This window comes from Saccopteryx bilineata, chromosome 4 (genome assembly GCF_036850765.1).
Source record: "Saccopteryx bilineata isolate mSacBil1 chromosome 4, mSacBil1_pri_phased_curated, whole genome shotgun sequence".
NCBI classification, from domain to species: Eukaryota; Metazoa; Chordata; class Mammalia; order Chiroptera; family Emballonuridae; genus Saccopteryx; species Saccopteryx bilineata.
Genome location: NC_089493.1, coordinates 167,529,125 through 167,549,627, shown reverse-complemented (window position 1 = coordinate 167,549,627; position 20,503 = coordinate 167,529,125). Strand labels below are relative to the sequence as shown.

The 20,503-nt window shown below is 42.4% G+C and overlaps 1 protein-coding gene and 1 non-coding gene across 3 annotated transcripts in view; both read right to left on the bottom strand.

Moving 5' to 3' along the window:
- The window catches only part of NDFIP1 (Nedd4 family interacting protein 1), a 126,502-nt gene that overhangs the window by 39,012 nt on the left and 66,987 nt on the right, over nt 1-20,503 (bottom strand). The window contains exon 1 of one of the 2 annotated variants that reach the window (XM_066272819.1): nt 14,116-14,398. The exons of the other annotated variant lie outside the window; for it this stretch is intronic. Coding sequence (XP_066128916.1) covers nt 14,116-14,178 — 63 coding nt within the window. The 5' untranslated portion in view covers nt 14,179-14,398. Of the gene's footprint in view, nt 1-14,115; nt 14,399-20,503 lie in introns of those variants that run through there. 2 annotated transcript variants of the gene reach the window in all.
- On the bottom strand, nt 15,886-15,961 carry TRNAV-AAC (transfer RNA valine (anticodon AAC)). Its single transcript has one exon. It is a non-coding gene; the product is annotated as a tRNA-Val (tRNA).

Here is a 20,503-nt window from a genome sequence, read left to right as displayed (position 1 = left end):
TGATGCAACCACTGTAAAAAAGTTTGGCAGTCCCTCCAAAAACGTTAAACATAGGGTTACAAACAGATCCAGCACTTCTACTCTGTATACCTAAGAGAACTGAAAACCTATTTTCACAGAAAAGCACATACATTGAATGTTCATCAACTGATGAATGGATAAACAGAATAATGTATATCCATACAAAAGGATGGATAGGAATAATCCATCCTATTTGAAAAGGATGAAGGACTGACACATGATACAACATAGGTGAAACTTAAAACATTATGCTAAGAGAAGCCAGTTACAGAAACCACATGTTATTGTAAGATCCTATTTATATAAAATGTCCAGAAAAGCCTGCAATGAAGACAGAAAGTAGATCCATGTTTGCCGGGGCTGAGTAAGGGAAGAAAGAAGAGTGACTGCTACATGAAATGTTGAATACTACGTTGTGATTCAAGCTTTCCACTCTCGCCACTGCCTTTCTTCTGTCATAGCTCTCAACAACCTTCCTCGTGGATAGTCAGACATTTACTTACTTTTTTAAATTAAATGAGAGGCAGAGAGATAGACTCCTGCATGCACCCTGATCGGGATCCACCCAGCAAGCCCCCTACCAGGTGATGCTCTGCCCATCTGGGGCCACTGCTCAGCAACCGAGCTATTTCAGTGCCTGAGGAGAGGCCATGGAGCCATCCTCAGTGCCTGGACCAACTTGCTTGAACCATTCACCATTCGAACCATGGCTGTGGGAGGAGAAGAGTGAGAGAGAGAGGAAGAGAGAGAGAGAGAAAGGGAGGGTTGGAAAAGCAGAGGTTGTTTCTCCTGTGTGACCCGACTAGGAATCGAACCCAGGACTTCCACATGCCAGGCTGATGCTCTACTGCTGAGCCAACCAGTCAGGGCCTAAATATTTCATTCAGTGAAATTTTCCTAAGCACTATATGCCAGGATCACACTAATGTGTGACTATTTTCCCTTAATGTTTCTGAAAGGACACTTCCTTTTCTTTTTTTCATTAATTTACTAAAAAGACTGGTTGTTATTTTAAGCCATAAGAGTACTATTTAGGCTGCTAATTTTGGACATTAAAAATGTAATTTGATGAGATTTGTTAAATGCTGCTTTATGTACAATTATTAGGCTCAACATCTGTCAACAAAGACAAATAATTTTTTTATTAACTCTACTGACAGAAGCACTATTCCTATATACCCTTGCACTAAAATGCTAAAGGAAGTAGTTTCTTAGGTACTTAGATTATAGAACGATCACCCAGGAAATCCTACCATGCCAGTGAGTGGTTACCCTGAAGAGGGAGCGACCAGAAGGGCACCTGAAGGGAGCCTGAGTCTGGCAATGCTGCTTCTTGATCTGGGTACTAGTTAAATGTGTCTTCCACTTGTGAGAATTTACTGAGATGTACATTTATAATCTGTGTATGTTTCTGTATTTAAACAGTATTTCACTTCAATTCCACTTCACTTCAGTTCAGGAAGGGGGAATAACAGGGAGTCTGTCAGAGGGTTCGTGATGTAGACTGTGAGTTCTCTGCACCTGGGACCTCTGTATGGCTCACGGCTGTATTCACCCAGCACTTAACAGTGAGCGGCACATCATGGATACCTTATTAGAACATGTTGACTACAGCCGGACGTGGACTTATCTATGCATTCATTGGCTGCTTCTTGAATGTGCCCTGACCGAGGATCAAGCTTACTACCTTGGCATATCAGGATGGCACTCTAACCAACTGAGCTACCCAGCAAGGACTCCTAATGCTATTTTAACCTAGTTCATATTTATTAAAAACAACCAACTAGCATATCCAAAAAATGGGATATTCTACACTAAAAGGACAGTGAAGTCAAATGTACAGACACTGAAAGTGACAGGGACATACCTACAACCATGGTACATGTGCTGACTGCATGCAGCCTGCTTGGCTTTGCTAGCCCATCCGCTACCAGAGCTCACTGTCGGGCTGAGAAGTTCCAAAGCTATGCTTGCTTACAATGATGATGACAACTACAACTATGACGATGAGGATGACAACAACACCACCTGGTGTAGAGCATTGCCAGGGCAGAAATTATGGTGGAACAAGGTATTCTACTCAAGTGAGCCTGCCTTAATTTAGGCCTAGTCATGAGGTCCCCTTCTCCTGCAAGAAAGGAAAGCCAAGAGTGATTAGACATTTCATATCGCTCCTGCTACCCCATCATCACAGCATGTTCCATTATGCAAGTGTTTAACTGTTAGATTAATTTCGTACCACTCAATGATCATGTCAGGCCGTAACTGGCATGGGGTCTGAGGACACAACAGTATACATAACTGGTGCTTTTGACCTCATTAAGTCTGTAATTAAACAAAAAAGGATAATCAAAAATAATTACATTTATAATGTTCCAGTTAAAGATTAAATACATTTGCCTCTTATCCTTTCCAAAATGCTCTTAAATGTAAATGTTAGTAAAGTTTTGTTAATTTTAAGGCAACAGACTATAAAGACAATAGGAAGAAGAGGAAGCAGCAATAAAATCCTGAAAGTTAGAAGCAGGATAACAGCTGGTAACAAACACAGGAGACCCAAGAAAATGAAACCCCGACTCAAAGCAGAAAAACAACCTGTCTTGCAGACACTCAGTACGTGGTGGCACCACGGACTGGAAGCAGGAGTGAAAGTGAGACTCAAAAGCAGAAAGAAACGTTGAGATACATACGGCTACCAGAATCCCCATTAGAAGACTAGAGGTTTATTCTCTGGAGAGGGTAAAGCAGATTTCTGGGCTGGACAGGCTAGAGAACAGTTTTAGGAGAAGGATAGAATATCAGGAAAAAGAAACAGAGATTTATATACTAAATGTTGAGATTTCCCAGCCTGCTTCTCCCATTCGGCTCCCAGAATACTGGCAACCAGGCTTGTTCTCTGGGGAAACTGACCAGCCCGAGTAAAGACCTAAAGACAGTGTCACTCAAAGAAAAAGCCTAATCAAGTCACACTCCATACGAGCCTCAGTGAGATACTCCATTAAGCATCCTGAGTAGCTTCCCAACCAAGCAGATCATGCACTCCCAACCAAGCAGGCAAAAGGTACCGGGCACCAAAACCAGGCAGGCGAAGGACACCGTGCACTCCTAACCAAGCAGGCAAAGGGCACCCACCATGCACCGAAACCAAGCAGGCAAAGGGCACCGTGCACCAAAACCAAGCAGGCAAAGGGCACTGTGCACCAAAAGAAAGCTTCTAACATAAAAAGTCATAAAGGCCAAAGCAGACAGTAAATGCAATGCAGAGGAAACAATTACGCTGAAGATGAAAACTTAAAAAAGAAAGAGAAACAACTTTCTATACTCTCAGAGAAACAAGAGAAAAAAATTAGAACCATAAAACAAGGACTGGGTGCTATTTAAAAAAAAGAAGAGCCTGACCAGGCAGTGGCACAGTGGATGGAGCGTCAGACTGGGATGCAGAGGAACCAGGTTCGAGACCCTGAGGTCGCCAGCTTGAGCGGGGGCTCATCTGGTTAGAGCAAAAAGCCCACCAGTTTGAACCCAAGGTCGCTGGCTCCAGCAAGGGGTTACTCAGTCTGCTGAAGGCCCGCGGTCAAGGCACATACGAGAAAGCAATCAATGAACAACTAAGGTGTCGCAATGTGCAACGAAAAACTAATGACTGATGCTTCTCATCTCTCTCTGTTCCTGTCTGTATATCCTTATCTATCCCTCTTTCTGACTCTCTGTCTCTAAAAATATATATATATATATGTTTAAAATGCAAAAAGAAGCCCTGGCCAGTTAGCTCAGTGGTAGAGCATTGGCCTGGCATATGGATGTTCTGGGTTTGATTCTGGTACACAGAAGTGACCATCTGCTTCTCCACCCTTCCCCTTCCCCCTTTTCTCTCTTGCTCTCTCTTCCCCTCCTACAGCTATGGCTAGATTGGTTTGAGCACATCAGCCCTGGGCACTGAGGATGGTTCCCTGGAGCCTCCACCTCAGGCACTAAAAATAGCTTAGTTGCTGAGCAAGAAGCAGTGGCCCCAGATGGGCAGAGCATCAACCCCTGATGGGCATTGCAGAGTGGGTCCCAATAGGGGTGCATGCAGGAGTCTGTTTTCTCTATCCCTCCTCCTCTTATTTGGAAAAAATGAAAAAATAAAAATAAATAAAATGTGCCTGACCAAGCGGTGGCGCAGTGGATAGAGCGTCGGACTGGGATGCGGAGGACCCAGGTTCGATACCCCGAGGTCACCAGCTTGAGCATGGGCTCATCTGGTTTGAGCAAAAGCTCACCAGCTTGGACCCAAGGTCGCTGGCTTGAGCAAGGGGTTACTCGGTCTGCTGAAGGCCCACAGTAAAGGTACATATGAGAAAGCAATCAATGAACAACTAAGGTGTCGCGATGAAAAATTATGATTGATGCTTCTCATCTCTCTCCATTTTTGTCTGTACCTCTCTCTGTCTCTGTAAAATAAATAAATAAATAAAACGCAAACAGAAAACAATGACACTATGCATTTGTCAAAACATATAGATATTTACAGCACAAAGAGTGAACTTTAACAGATGCAAAATTAAAAAATTTAGGTTGTTGGGTTGTTTCCAGTTTGGTAGGTTGAATGTGACAAAACAATCTAACTGTATTATAAATGTATGAAACGACTCCACTGAAGAGGGTGGGGGAAAAGGTGCTGACCTAAATACCTAAGTAACTTTGGAAATGAGTAAAGTCTGTATGGCTAAAAGCAAAAGAAACTGTACATATACCCAGTCCCTTGTTTCCCACAGAGGTGTGGGGTTAACAATCTGACACCGCTACACATGTGCTTTAGAACTGAAAAATTAGGTAAGTGGGTACTAGGTGGTAGGAGCCAGATTTCTCACTGCTGGAGTGGGAGTTTACAGATAAGCGAAGGAAGGAGGCTAGAGTGATCCATGTAGTAATAGATTAAAGTTGGTAAGTTTAATATAGATGGTTATATACAGAAAAATTTTAGAGATACATATATACACACATATTTCTTTACTCTGTCAGCTTTAGAATGCCTAGAAGCAATGACATCCTGGTAGCAATGAGGTTAGACCTTGGTTTCTAATATCATTCTATAATAAAAGGAACCAAGGCTCCTTGGAGAAATGGCTGATTCTGGGAGGCGCAGGAAATATACACAATGAACCTGGTGCCAAAAAGTAAGGAAGTGCTTTAAAAAAAACACACACACACAATGGAGCTATTTCAAAAGGACAGATGTGCCAATTAAAAGAGTTGCCAATGACCAAAGCTGGAACAATTTGAGCAACAAAATATAGTATTGGATTGTAATCCAAAGAATAAAATAAATGAGTCCATACTGATATCATTGACTAAAAAGTGTGTGGATTGTGTACAGTGAGTTCCTTTCAAAGAGTCCAGTATGAAAAAGTGTGGGGACAATCATTTTACAGTAGAGAAACCTGACAAACACTACTTTTTTAATCAGGTGATCTAGGTCAGCATCAACAGTGATAAGACACACTGACGGTATGCATTCTTGATATGGTGTAATGAAAACAGCAATTTATTTCTACGGTCTTCTTATCCAAAAACCCACAACCCCAGTCTGATCATGAGAAAAGCATCAGATAATTCCCTATTGAGGGACATTCTACAAGGACATGGCCAATACTCCTGTAAACTGTCAGTCACCAAAAACAAGGAAAATTTGAGAAACTAGCACAGCCAAGAGGAGCCTAAAAAGAGATGATGACTAAACCTAATGTGGTAACCTGTATGGGATCCTCGACCAGAAACAGGAGGTTAGATAAAAACTGAAAATCTAAATAAAGTATGCACTTTAGTTAACACTAATGTATCAATACTGGCTCATTAATTGTCATAAATATACCATACAAACATGAAATGTTAATAGGGGAAACTTGGTCGGCAATATATCAAAACTTTACTACCTTCTCAATGCTTCTAAAATTCTAAAAACATTACAAAAAGTAGTTTCTTTTTTTTTTTCTGAAGCTGGAAGCGGGGAGAGACAGTCAGACAGACTCCCGCATGTGCCCGACCGGGATCCATCCGGCACGCCCACCAGGGGGCGAATGCTCAGCCCCTCCAGGGGTCGCTCTGTTGCCACCAGAGCCACTCTAGCGCCTGGGGCAGAGGCCAAGGAGCCATCCCCAGCTCAGGCCATCTTTGCTCCAATGGAGCCTCGGCTGCGGGAGGGGAAGAGAGAGACAGAGAGGAAGGAGAGGGGGAGGGGTGGAGAAGCAGATGGGCGCCTCTCCTGTGTGCCCTGGCCTGGAATCGAACCCAGGACTTCTGCACGCCAGGCCGACGCTCTACCACTGAGCCAACCGGCCAGGGCCAAAAAGTAAGTTTCTTTTTAAAAATTAAAATTAAAAAAATATTTTTGAAGCAAAGAAAAAAAGCCCAAAGAATTCATACCAAACTTGAGGTAAGGGAAATCAAGTTTTCCTTTACAAAGTTACTGTTTGACTCTAGTCTATGAAGAATGTATCTGTGTACAACAAGAAATTTTTAATTTTAAATGCCAGCTTTAAGTGCTGACTGATGAAAATGAAATTGTTATTAAACAGAACCCACCCCCTAAACCCTGTTTTTCTATTAATAAACTATCCTATCACCAGAAAGATCTCCGTATCAATTCAAGCCTCTAATCAACTAAAAACTAGTATTACTGAAATACATGAACTTAGAAGGAAAACTATCAAAGATTGTACTAAATTGCTTGGGGGTGGTAGACATAAATATACTGGTGAAACTTCTTTAATCAGTAAGGAAATATTCCATTAGAAATTATATCTATATCTATATCTATCTATCTATCTATATATATATATATATATTTTTTTTTTTTTTTACAAAGAGAGGGAGAGGCAGGGAGAGGCAGGAACATCAAGCTGTTCCTGTATGTGCCCTATTCTGGGATCGAACCAGCAACCTGTGCACTTCTGGATGACGCTCCAAACCAACCAAGCTATTCAGTCAGGGCTTAATTTTTTACTATTTTTTTTAGAGAGATAGAGAGAGGAAAGGAGAGAGGAGGAGGGGGATGGGAAACACTCATTTGTTGGTCCATTCCGTCGTGCATTCATTAGTTGCTTCCCATTTGTGCCCTGATCAGGGATCGAACCTGCAACCTTGTCCTTTAAAGGACTTTCACTGACTGAGGTAACCAGCCAGGGCCTAGAAACATTCTTAAATTTGATCTGTATTTAGAGCTAGTTTTAGAAACTTTTAATATAAATTGTGTTATTCAGAAAAAACAAGTCAGCCTAATTATAACAGCAGGACGTGCTAAGTGATGTCTGGTAACACTCACTTGGTTAAAGCAATAATCATACTGTACTTCTATCTAGACAGCCACTGGAAGCAATTATATAGCTGGAGTATGTAAAAAGAAATTACAACTGGAGAATATAAATTTGATATATATTTACCAATTGCCTAGCATATTGGTAAAAATGACTTGAGAATAAAGATAAGACTATCAAGCGGATTTACAGCATTAATCTCTAATTAAAGTGTTAAAAGCTGCTTTATCTAAAGGAACATCATCCACTATTACTACAAAAATACAGCTCCACTAAACACTGTACTTGTTCCAAGATAACATAAGAATAAGTCATTAAGAAACCAAAGTAGGCCCTGGCCGGTTGGCTCAGTGGTAGAGCATCGGCCTGGCATGCGGGAGTCCTGGGTTTGATTCCCGGCCAGGGCACACAGGATAAGTGCCCATCTGCTTCTCCACCCCTCCCCCTCTCCTTCCTCTCTGTCTCTCTCTTCCCCTCCTGCAGCCAGGGCTCCACTGGAGCAAAGTTGGCCCGGGCGCTGAGGATGGCTCTGTGGCCTCTGCCTCAGGCCCTAGAATGGCTCTGGTTGCGGCAGAGCAACACCCCAGAGCATCGCCCCCTGGTGGACATGCCGGGCGGATCCTGGTCAGGCGCATGCGGAAGTCTGTCTGACTGCCTCCCCGTTTTCAACTTCAGAAAAATACAAAAAAAAAAAAGAAACCAAAGTAATTATTTTAAAGCCCTAAGAACAAATAAATCAGAGGGTGTCACTTGAATCTCTTCAAGCTATCCTGTTTTATTAATAAATTATTAAAATTAATAAAAAATCACTATCGTGGTAGGATTTTATAATATAATTTAATGTAAAGTAATGTAATATAATTGGTGTCTACGATAAAGTTATTACAGGCAAACTAGTGGGTGGCATCAGATGCCAGGATTTCCTAGAGTACCTCAACTGGGCCTTGATTTCTACCCAAACCAGGGAGTTTGCTGTTTCCAGTGCAGAGATAGAATGATTAAACCAATTAAATCTCTCCTAACAAGCAGTCAACTAATAGGACCAGACAAGAAAATAAGAACAGATCAAGCAATCCATCATTGCTACAAAATCAACACAAAGCATACACAGCTTATCAAGAGTGAGAGAAATACAAAAGGATCGTTAGATTCGCAGCTCCTGCCGCCCACAAATCCTGTTTCTCTATTCGTAACAGACTTTAACAGTCTTCTCGTGGTATATTTCTCAGGTGACAATATCTGCTTAAAACATCATACCATTACTTTTATAGTTACACACAGAAATATTTATAGCTCAAATGTTATCATTTCTAGGATTTGCTTCAAAATGGTGGAAAGTATAAATGAAACAAGCTTAGTCATTTGTTGATAACTGCTGAACATAAGTGATGGATGCATAAGGTTTATTATACTATACTTTTGTATATATTTGAAATTTTCATAAAGTTGAAAATGCAAATAAATGTTGGGAAATTACTACAACTCAATAACAAAAAAGCAAACCACCCAATTCAAAAATGGGCAGAAGAGTTAAATACACATTTCTCCAAAGAAGATACACAAATGGCCAACAAGCACATTAAAAAGACACTCAATATCACTAATCACTGGGGAAATACAAATCAAAACCATAATAAGGTAACAATTCACACCCATTAGGAAGACTTTATCAGAAAGGAAAACAGAAAGTAACGAGTAATGATGAGTATGCGAAAAACATGAAGCCCTTTGGCACTGTTGGTGGGAATAAAAAAAATAGTGCATTACTATAGAAAACAGTATGGTTGTTCCTCAAAAATTAAAAATTGGCCCTGGCCAGCTGACTCAGTTGACAGACCATCAGCCTGGCATGAGGACATCCCTGGTTCAGGTCAGGACACACATGAGAAGCAACCGTCTGCTTCTCTTCCCTCATCCCCTCTCTCTTGCCCTCTCCCAGCCAGTGGCTCTGTTGGTCTGTCAACCTCAGGCGCTGAGGATAGCTTGGCTGGTCTGAGCTTTGGCCTCAGACACTGAGCTGGGTGATTTGAGCCTGAGCCTCAGCCCCAGACAGAGTTGCTGGGTGGATCCCGGTTAGGGCCCATGTGGGAGTTTGTCTATCTCCCCTGCTTTCACTTAAAAAAAGAAAATTTTAAACAGCATTAACATATAAACAACCAATTCCACTTCTGAGCATATATCCAAAAGAATTTAAAGCAGAGCATTATTTACAATGATCAAAAGGTAAAAGCACCCCACATGTCTATCCTCTGAAGAATAAATAAAATATGACATACATACAATTTAACATTATTCAGCCTTAAAACAGAAGGAGCCCTGGCCAGATAGCTCAGTTGGTTAAAGCTTGGTCTCAAAGAACACAACTTGCTGGTTCGATTCCTGGTCAGTACACATACAGGAACAGATCGATGTTCCTACCTCTATCTGTCTCTCTCCCCCTTCCTTTCTTTCTAAAATTAATAAATTTTAAAAAGACACGAAAGAAAATTCTGACATGCTACAATATGGATCAACCTTGAGGACATTATGCTAAATGAAATAAGCCAGTCACAAAAGGACTCGTATAAGTCCTATGATTTGATTACTCATAAACAGAAAGTAGAATGATGGTTGTAAGGAGCTGGAGAAGGAAATGGGAAGTTAGTATTTAATGGGTATGAAGTTTCAGTTGGGGAAGATGATAAAGTTCTGGAAATGGACGGCAGTGATAGCTGCCCACCAATGCCACCAATGTGAATATTTTTAATGCCACTAAACAGAATATACACTTTAAAATGGTTAAAATGGTAAATTTTATATACATACATTTGCTACAACTTAAAAATTTTTTAATAATTCTATATAGGCCCTGGCCGGTTGGCTCAGCGATAGAGCGTCGGCCTGGCCTCTCTCTCTCTCTCTTCCCCTCCCGCAGCCAAGGCTCCATTGGAGCAAAGATGGCCCAGGCGCTGGGGATGGCTGCTTGGCCTCTGCCCCAGGCGCCAGAGCGACGCCCGGGAGGGGCAGAGCATCGCCCCCTGGTGGACAGAGCATCGCCCCTGGTGGGCGTGCCGGGTGGATCCTGGTCGGACACATGCGGGAGTCTGTCTGACTGTCTCTCCCCGTTTCCAGCTTCAGAAAAATACAAAAAAAAAAAATTCTATATAGTTCTCAACATTTTTATAAAAGTTTTCTTTGCTCATTGGCCATATAGGTCACAAATACACCAAAATAACCTTTAAAACTTGATATAAAATTCTAAGGGGCATTTCATGATATATAATAATTTTTGAAACTAAAAAAATTAAACCACATGGGCATTCTTTGGTCTTTCCTCCAAGATCCTATCTTTATCTGAACATAAATTATGGTTTTAACCTACCAGAGGTGAAATTCTTTCCCTTCCTCCACAATCCTGAGAGACCTTATCCAAAAAGACATTTCCAAAGCTGCTCCACAGTCATCAAACTACAATACAAAATATATTAGTGATGCCCACAAGCGGGCACCTTCTTTTGCAGGCAATGAGTCAAGTCTAAAACTAAACATTCTGCAGTCTATTTTTAAACCTATATGGCAATGTCATAATTGCCAGCTTATACAGGATTCAAATCCAAATATCTCAAACCAGTTCAGAAAGTATTTGGCAAAATTAATGATATAGGCAAAAATCTACTCCAGTAAGACAGAGAGCATGGAATGGATGAACAGGAATAAATGCAACACTTAACAGGTATCTTAACAGGCCACTTAACAACGGGCCTAAGTAGACTTTTCTCCAACATTGCTTCAGAATGTATGGACACACAATCTTAGTTTCAAAACACAAAAAGGCGGGTAAATAAAGCTGCAAGGAAGCTATGAGCCCCGCCCTTCTGTGTAGTCTGTCACGAGGCTAAATTCAAGTTGTGTACATACAACCAATAAAAAGACCTTTAAGGGCAAAACTGTGTTTGCAGTTATGAATGAATCATACAGTTCTCTTTGCATTTACTTCAATAAAAGACAAGCTCAATTTGACTAAACAGATCCAATAAAAGTCAGAATGGCCTTTTTTAACAACCAAAGAGTACCATGTTCCTATCAAGTTGCCTGGATAATTCACCAACATTCTATAATTCAAAAGCCTTTTAAATATGTATATTCTCTGACCAAGCATTTCCACATCTAGAAATTTACATTAAGGAAGTAGATGAAGATGTACGTAAAAGAAACTTCAGTGAATGAAAAATTTTAAACATCCTTAGTAACCAACAGTGGGCAATTGGTTAAATTACAGTACAGCCAAACAATTACATGCTATACAGAAATAAAAATGTAAATCCATTTTATTATACAGCTATATCGTGTGCCTCTGTACATACATGTGCATGAATATACATGCAAATTTGTGAATGCACATGCCTGTGAACATGATACATACAGGCACATGCAGGTACACATATAAACATACACATGTGCACATATATACAAAGTATATATAAAGTATAATCAGGGGTGCCCTCACCGAGTAGTCCAAGGGGTTTGAGTATCATCTGATAAGCCAAGGTTCTGGGTTTGATCCCTTATCAGGGCACATACAAGAATCAATCAATGAATGCATAAATAAGTGGAACAACAAATTGATGTTTCTCTCTCTCTCTCTCTCTCTCTCTCTCCCTTCCTCTCTAAAAAAATAAAATAAAATAATTTTTAAATAAAGTATAATCAGGGGTTTATGGAATTGCACCAGTGTGTACAAAGATGTGCCTGTTTGTATGGGGCATATGTATCTGTTAATGCACATGCCTATATCTGGACCAGGAGCCTGTGTTTTAAGTAGGTGAGTGTGTATTTATCCTTGTAATCACTACTTAGAAGCTGTGACCTTGAGCAAGTTACTGAGCCTCTTGGAGTCTTCACTGTCATGTATACATTATTAAACACTGCTTCATAGGGGTTTTGTGGGGATTAAGTGAAATAATGGGTGTAAAGCACTTAGTACCGTGGTTGGCGCACAGTAAATCAATATTAGCTTTCCTTATCTGCACACATATACACTGATCTATACCTGTGTATATGTATATTTACATAGTTGTAAATCCAGAGATACACATCAAAACGCTAATCTATTGTTATCTACAGATGACAGGTTTTTGTTGCGGGGATTTTTATGGGTTTTTTGGCTTTCATATTTTCCAATTTATCTAGGAAGATTATTTCTCTTCTGCACTCTCTTTTAAAGTTTATTTCTTCAAAATAATGATGGGCTCTCCCTGTCATACCTCAATTCTGTGTATTTAAAACTATTAAATACTACAACAAAGAATGCATAATTTTGATACTCCACCATTTTTTTGTATTCTAGCAGTATGTGAGCACTACCTAATAGCTCAAGAAGATGGCAGTACGAAAAAAAGCCAGCATTTTGCTTGTTTGCCTTATTTAAGGCAAGATGAAAAGAATGAATTAAATCACACTATGAGGTACAGGTGATTTGCAAACACCTTGGTGACAGTTAAGTGACACCTGCCATTCATATTTTATTAAAGCAGAAAGGAACCCAGAGCCTTGCCCAAGGTCATACAAAGAAGCATGTGCCAGACCCCAGGCTGTGAGAGCTCTAAGAACTATACTGTTTTGCCACAATTTGGGCGTGTTTATGAAACCAAGAAGCTAAATTCGTAACCAGTCATTTCAGGAGATCGGCTGGAGGAAAGAGGAAATTGCAACACAAGCTGATGACAGCAAAACAAACCAGTAACTGGCCACACCAGGGTTAATTCGAACGTATTCATCGTATTGCTTTCCCTTATTTCTAAAATATAGATAGAACATTTCGTTTCACAGAAGTGTGATGGACATTTTATGCAAATTAAACCGGAAAGCGTTTGAAAGACGACAAAACTGCAAGTAGTTATCTGCAGTCTCAACATCAGTTACTACCTGGCTCAATTCCCACAGTCACGACGGGCTGGACTAAATACCTCTAAAAACCCCGGCGGAAGGTCTCTGAATTTCCGAGGGAAAATCGGCTACAGAGAGCGGCGAGAGAAACAAGCAGCTCTCTCCCCCTAGGGCCTCAATTTATAAATCATACCCTAGATAATAATCCAATCATCCCCCGTACATTTCCTCCCCAGCTATGCTATTAAACCCCGTTGAACTTCATTTCCAAGCTATTAAAACACACACCCAGGCACACGCCCTGCAGCCTTCGACGCAGCTCGACATCTTGGGACATCATCAAAGTTAAACACCGCCTCTTCCAAATTTACTGCAAAATGCGGGCTTGCCTCTCGCCCCATTTTTTATTTTGCTCTTAAAACGGGGGCGAGGGGGATGGGTTCCGACACAGGCGCGGCTCTGAAACCCTGAGTAATCGCATCTCGCTGCAGGGAGCTGTCTGCGGCAACAGCAGCGATTTTAATCTTTTCTCTCCGCGTAGTTTCCTTTTCCACTTCATGCTTTTTTTTTTTTTTTTTGCTTTTTTTTCCTTCCCAGTGACATCAAACCAAAGGTGGAAATGTCCCCAGGTCGATGGCCCCGGACCGCCGCGGGTTCTGACGCGGGGACCCGCCCGCCGAGGGAAATGCAGGCAAGGCGGCGGGGCAGAGGTTTTCCCACCGCGCGACTCCCGCCTGAGGTCGCGGACAGACGGGCCCGGCCCGGGGCCGCCTCGAATCCCGGCCCGGGGCCCGCCCGGCCCGCCCAGGCCCAGCGCGGCCTGCCAAGCTGCGGCGTCAAGTTGACCACAGGCCGGCCTGGAGAGGCCTGAAGCGGCCGGTGGGGAGGGCAGGGCCGGGGTCTCGGGCCAGGGGCGGCACTCGGCGTTGCTCACCTGCTGGTACCGGCTGCCGCAAGCCGGCTCCACCGCAGTCAGAGCCGCCAACGCCAACGCCATGGCGCAGCCGGCCGGAGGGATGAGGGCGGACGGGGGAACGGGCGAGCTGGAGGGGTGCGAGCGCCGCGGCCGGGCAGCGCTGGGAGGCCGAGGGGTCGCGCCTCGGGTGGGTACCGATGGCCGCCGCCGCTTCTAGGCAAGCCGCTCTCCTCGGGCTGTGAGCGCCGCCGCCGCTGAGGCTCCGACACGGCCCCTGGGGAGGAGGCGGGGACGACGGCGACGCCGCGACGCCGCCCCGCCCCCGACTCGCGCAGCCGGGCCCGGCCCGGCCTCGGCTCCCCGCTCCGGGCTCCCGGCCGCCCTCGCCTGCGGGGCCGCGGTCCGGGTGGGGTCCGCCTCCTCTCTCGCGCTCCCCAGGCTGAAGCGTCGGATTCGAGTTCGCTGAAAACGAATTGCTCACAGGCCACCACCGAGATGGCGATGCTGGTGATGAGCACTTCGGACCCAGCACTGAGCTGCCCCTACGTGTTCTCACTAGCCGCTGTCACACTCAGGGGCCACAGCCCCATAAGACAGAGGCCCTGGACCCTCAGGGAGGTTGACAGTCTTATACAGCAGCGACCTGATCCCTGGTATCTATCTGCTGCATCCTTCTAGATCAGGGGTCAGTCAACTCCAGGGAACAGGCAAAATCCAGCCCAGGGACGGTGGGAAGTATGATATATGAAATTCAAATTTCAGTGTCCATAAATTAAGGTTTATCAGAACACAGCCGTTCCCATTTGTTTAGTATGACCTACAAACCCGAAATTACTTGCTATTGGACCCTTTATAGAAAAGGTTTTGCTGATCCTAAATCCTCGGAAACTTTTATCTCAAAGCCTATTTAGGGCGGGTGATGATAATAGTATCCTCATTTGTACAGTCCTTTAAGTGTTTTTTTTTTAATTTTTTTTATATTTTATTTATTAATTTTTAGAGAGAGGGGAGAGAGAGAGAGAGAAGGGGAGGAGCAGGAAGCATCAACTCCCATATGTGCCTTGACCAGGCAAGCCCAAGGTTTCAAACCGGCAACCTCAGTGTTCCAGGTCGACGCTTTATCCCACTGCGTCACCACAGGTCAGGCTCCTTTAAGTGTTTTAACAGTCTCCTCCCTGGGTATAGACACCATGGCTCTTTTCTAACCCAAAGCTCTCTAAGAAGCAGCCATGAAAAGGCAGGACTTCAAAGAGTGAGCCATGCTAACTTTCAAGGTAGCAGGAATACCTGCAAAGGTGATGAGAACTTGCCTTGTGGAAGAGCTAAAAGGAGGCTGGCACCTGCCATATAGGAAATAATTATCACTGTTTCACAGATGAGGAAATTATGCCAAAAGAGATTAAATATTTGACATAATAACACATAGCTAGTAAGGGGTAAAGCCAGAATGTAAACCTATTAAGCCAGCTTTTTTTTTTTTTTTTGCATTTTTCTGAAGCTGGAAACAGGGAGAGACAGTCAGACTCCCGCATGTGCCCGACCGGGATCCACCCGGCATGCCCACCATGGGGCGATGCTCTGCCCACCAGGGGGCGATGCTCTGCCCCTCCGGGGCGTCGCCATGTTGCGACCAGAGCCACTCTAGTGCCTGAGGCAGAGGCCACAGAGCCATCCCCAGCGCCCGGGCCATCTTTGCTCCAATGGAGCCTTGGCTGCGGGAGGGGAAGAGAGAGACAGAGAGGAAGGCGCGGTGGAGGGGTGGAGAAGCAAATGGGCGCTTCTCCTATGTGCCCTGGCTGGGAATCGAACCCGGGTCCTCCGCACGTTAGGCCGACACTCTACCGCTGAGCCAACCGGCCAGGGCTAAGCCAGCTTTTTAAACAGTTATCATGCAGCCCTGGCCAGGTAGCACACAGTTGGTTAGAACGTTTTGTGGATAAGCCAAGGTTGCAGGTTTGATCCCTGGTCAGGGCACATACAAGAATCATTTAATGGCCTGACCTGTGGTGGCACAGTGGATAAAGTATTGACCTGGAATGCCAAAGTCACCAGTTTGAAACCCCAGGCTTGCACATTCAAGGCACATTCGAGAAAGCAACTATTACTTAATAGTTCCCACTCCTCTCCCCCTCCACCTTCTCTCTCTTCAGTCCCTAAAATCAATAAATAAAATCTTTTTTAAAAATCATCCAATGAGGCCCTGGCCGGTCGGCTCAGTGGTGGAGCGTCGGCCTGGCGTGCAGAAGTCCCGGGTTTGATTCCTGACCAGGGCACACAGGAGAAGCGCCCATCTGCTCCTCCACCCCTCCCCCTCTCCTTTCTCTCTGTCTCTCTCTTCCCCTCCCACAGCGAGGATCCATTGGAGCAAAGATGGCCCGGGCGCTGGGGATGGCTCCTTGGCCTCTGCCCCAGGCGCTAGAGTGGCTCTGGTCGCAACAGAGCGACGCCCCAGAGGGGCAGAGCATCGCCCCCTGGTGGGCAGAGCGTCGCCCCCTGGTGGGCGTGCCGGGTGGATCCCGGTCGGGCATATGCGGGAGTCTGTCTGTCTCTCCCAGTTTCCAGCTTCAGAAAAATACAAAAAAAAAAAAATTATCCAATGAATGCATAAATAACTGGAACAACAAATTAATGTTTTCTTCTCTCTCTCACCAATCAATTTTAAAAAAACATTATCATGCAGTTAAATTATAAACTTTGTGGGCAAAGAGCTTGTCTAGTAGGCATTTGAAGTGTCTTGTTTCTATCACATCCAGCCATCTGGGATTGCTCCTACCCACATGTCCAACACAGAAGAAAACTTGATCTTTGAAGCTTGTAATTTCTTCCCAATTGTCCTTCCACGTTGGTAGTCTCAGGTTGGCATTGGTACAATTATCGGTTTAGCTGGTAATTTTCTTTTTTTTTTTTTTTTTTTTTTAAAGAAATTCACATTTAAATTTTATTTTATTTATTCATTTTAGAGAGGAGAGAGAAAGAGGAGAGAGAGACAGAGAGAGAGAAGGGAGGGAGGAGCTGGAAGCATCAACTCCCATATGTGCCTTGACCAGGCAAGCCCAGGGTTTCGAACCGGCGACCTCAGCATTTCCAGGTCGACGCTTTATCCACTGCACCACCACAGGTCAGGCAGCTGGTAATTTTCAAGTTTAGTTCACTACATATTTCAAAACATAGCTGTGTTCTGAAACCACCCTGAGGTTTCTGTATGTAGGAGTCAATTATAATCAATAAAAATTCTAGCTATTTATCTTCCTCACTTTGAGTTCTCTGGTAGGATCCAAACTCCTACATGTCTGTCCGTATTTCCAGCAACATGCCAATCTGAGTCTTGAAGTGGTATGGTCTTTACTCTGTCCCTCAGTTGTTTTTAATCTAGAAAAACAAAATGCTTTGAATGTAATAAGGTACAGTGAATCATCCAAACATAATGTTCTATCTTGTTGTGTTATATAAGAGGGAAAAAAAAAACATCTAATTTGAAAATTTTAAAAATATATCATTAATAGAAAGTAGAAATCCAGACTTCTTTGCTCAGATCTTCTAAACTGACATGTAAGAAGGAATAAAAATGGAGATGTCTGTGCTCTGCATATGGCTGTTGGAACAATAGCAGCCACCCTTATGCACAGCTGCAGCACTGTGGCTTTTGGGGAAAAGGTGCTACCCTTCCCATCTTCTTCTTTCCTAGACTACTTTCTTCCTCAATAGCTATACACTCCCTGCATATGGACATAAATATGTATCACAATATAAATGCTGGGATTTCTACAGGAATATTTCCTCTCAAAAGAAAAAAAAGTTGAGCTCCAGTTTCCAATCCCCCTTTCCTACTCCTTTTCAGATGTCTTGAATCCAACTGTTTTGTGTTAAAAGTAAAGACAAGGTCTTTTTTTTCCCCTCTGAGTTTCCCCCACAGCTTTTAAAAAATAAATTGGGATGATTTGTGTTGATTCAATGGATGGATATATTGGAGGATTGAGAAATTGAGTCTCTGCTGTGTAAGATCCCCAGTTGGCAAGCAAATCGTACAGAGAAGGGGAAAACTCCGAATCTCTGACTCATGGATCCATGCCTGCTGCGAGCCAAGCAGACAGAGAAGATGATCCAAGGCTCTAAAAACTGCACTCTTTGGCTTCATCTTGAGATGCTGTCAAGAGAGTTTCCACAGAGAAAGTTATTAATTTCAGATTGCTGCACTTAGAAACTTATTTCCCCACAGAATAACAGTAATAATTTCCATGTGCAGTCCTTTTTATGTGAATTGCTGACTCTGAATCATCCATCCTGAGAAAGAAGAGAAATATTATGGACAAGTAAGAGCACAGCTCATGTCTGTTTTTCTTTATTCTCCCAGTTTAGATAAAAGCTTCCTCCTGGATAGCTGAGGTCTTCCATCTTTTATGTCCACCTGAGTCTTATGCAGCACTGAGCTCAATGAGAAACCAAGAAGGGTTTGTTAAATTTTAAACGAAGCCTCATTGGCCTAATATCTCATTTCAGGACTTAAATGTCTCCACCTAATCTCTACAGGGCTCCAACTGAACCATAGAGTTCCATTTCTACTCACTTACAACTTTTTTTCATTTTCTCTACATTACTATAAGTTTCATTAAGGGAAGAAAGGTGATATTTTCACATTACTAATAAAGAAATTGTCCACTGATGCTTGGAGCATACCCTGTAATGCATCATATCCTTTATCCTCATGACAAATCCATTCTGCATATGAACAGACTAAAGAAATGTATATCCTTTGCTCAGATGAGTAGTCGAACTACACTTCAAACTCAGATATGTTTGACTACAAATCTTGAGCACCACTCTGGGTGTGGTGGGAAATATAGGACATAAAAGGACCAGGTTCACCCTTGGGGGTCTTCTTGGTGAAATAGAGAAAAAAGTAAACATATATTCAAGGCATTTTTAATATGAAAATTTCAAGTTAATTACAGCTGTGTTGATGTAAATTAACTACAGCTAAGAGATGGTGTAGAGAATTATGTGACCTGGAGGGATAATTAGGTAAGAATTGAGGAGAAAGGGTTTTGAATGAGATGAAGGTTTTGTTGTGATGGAGAAAAGGGAAGACATGCCAAGCCTTGAGTAGGCTTGTACAAAAACTCAGAGCAAGGGTCAGCAAACTTTCATGTAAAAGGAGAAATAGTAAATAAGCCACAAGCTTTCTGTTATAATTACTCTACTTTGTCATTGTATCATAAACATGGCTAAAGACAATACCAAACAAATTGGCCTGGCTGTGTTCCAATAAAGCTTTATTTACAGGAATTGAAATTTGAATTTCCTATTATTTTCTCGTGCCATGAAATATTATTTTTCTTTTGATTTTTTTTAACTATTTGGAAAAATAAAAACCATTCTTAACTCTCAGATCATACAAAAACAGGCAATGGGCTGGATGTAGCTCCCAGCAGAGTAGTCTGCCAACCCCTTGGCTTAGTAGCAGGACAGAAAAAAGTTTTATCTGCTAAGAAATTTAAACCACAGAGTAATGCAGAAGGTCTAATGGAAAGGGAAGGAAAAAAAGAGAAGATGAGAATTTATAAAAGATCTTAAACGGCTTGTGCAAAAATGTAAGTGAGATGATAAGGATTAGCTGAGTAGAAATTCAACATGGACTCCTGATTCCTTGGTTTAACTTCTTGCCACTGGAACACCATTCATTCGTTCATTCATTCATTCAACAAATACTAATTTAGCAACAATATAGACAAACACTGTGGATTTTTGTCTAGAAGCTGAAATTATAAAAAAATATTGAGTCGTTTCTCATTTACTCTCCAAAATTAAATTAAGAAATGCTAGGGATGGTTATTTACTTATTTTAGTTGCATATCACATGTTTTGGTATGCTATGTCTTTATTTTCATTCATCTCAAAGTATTTTCTAATTTCCCATATGATTTCTTCTTTGACTGGTAATTTAGCCGTATGTGGTTTAATTCCCACATATCTTTGCATTTCCCAAATTTTTTAGTTATTGATTTCTAATTTTACTTTATTATGGTGGAAAAACATACTTTATATTATTTTAAACCTTTTAAATTTATTGAGGTTTTTTTTATGCCCTAGCACAGGCATGGCCAACATACGGCCCACGAGCCGGATCCAGCCAGCGTAACGAGTTTATGCGGCCTGCAATTAAATTTTTAATATTCTCCACACGATGCACTGTGGAAATGAAATAAGTGGTACTCTTAAATCGTTATACATAAACTACGATATCTTCAGTAATCTTCAGCTCAACTTATATTTGTGAACAAAATTTTTCTTTAATGAATCTAAATAAAAGTACAACAAGATCAAGATTGAATGATTTACATTTGGAGGCTGTGTTAAGAATAGCTACTACGGCCCTGGCCAGTCGGCTCAGTGGTAGAGCATCGGCCTG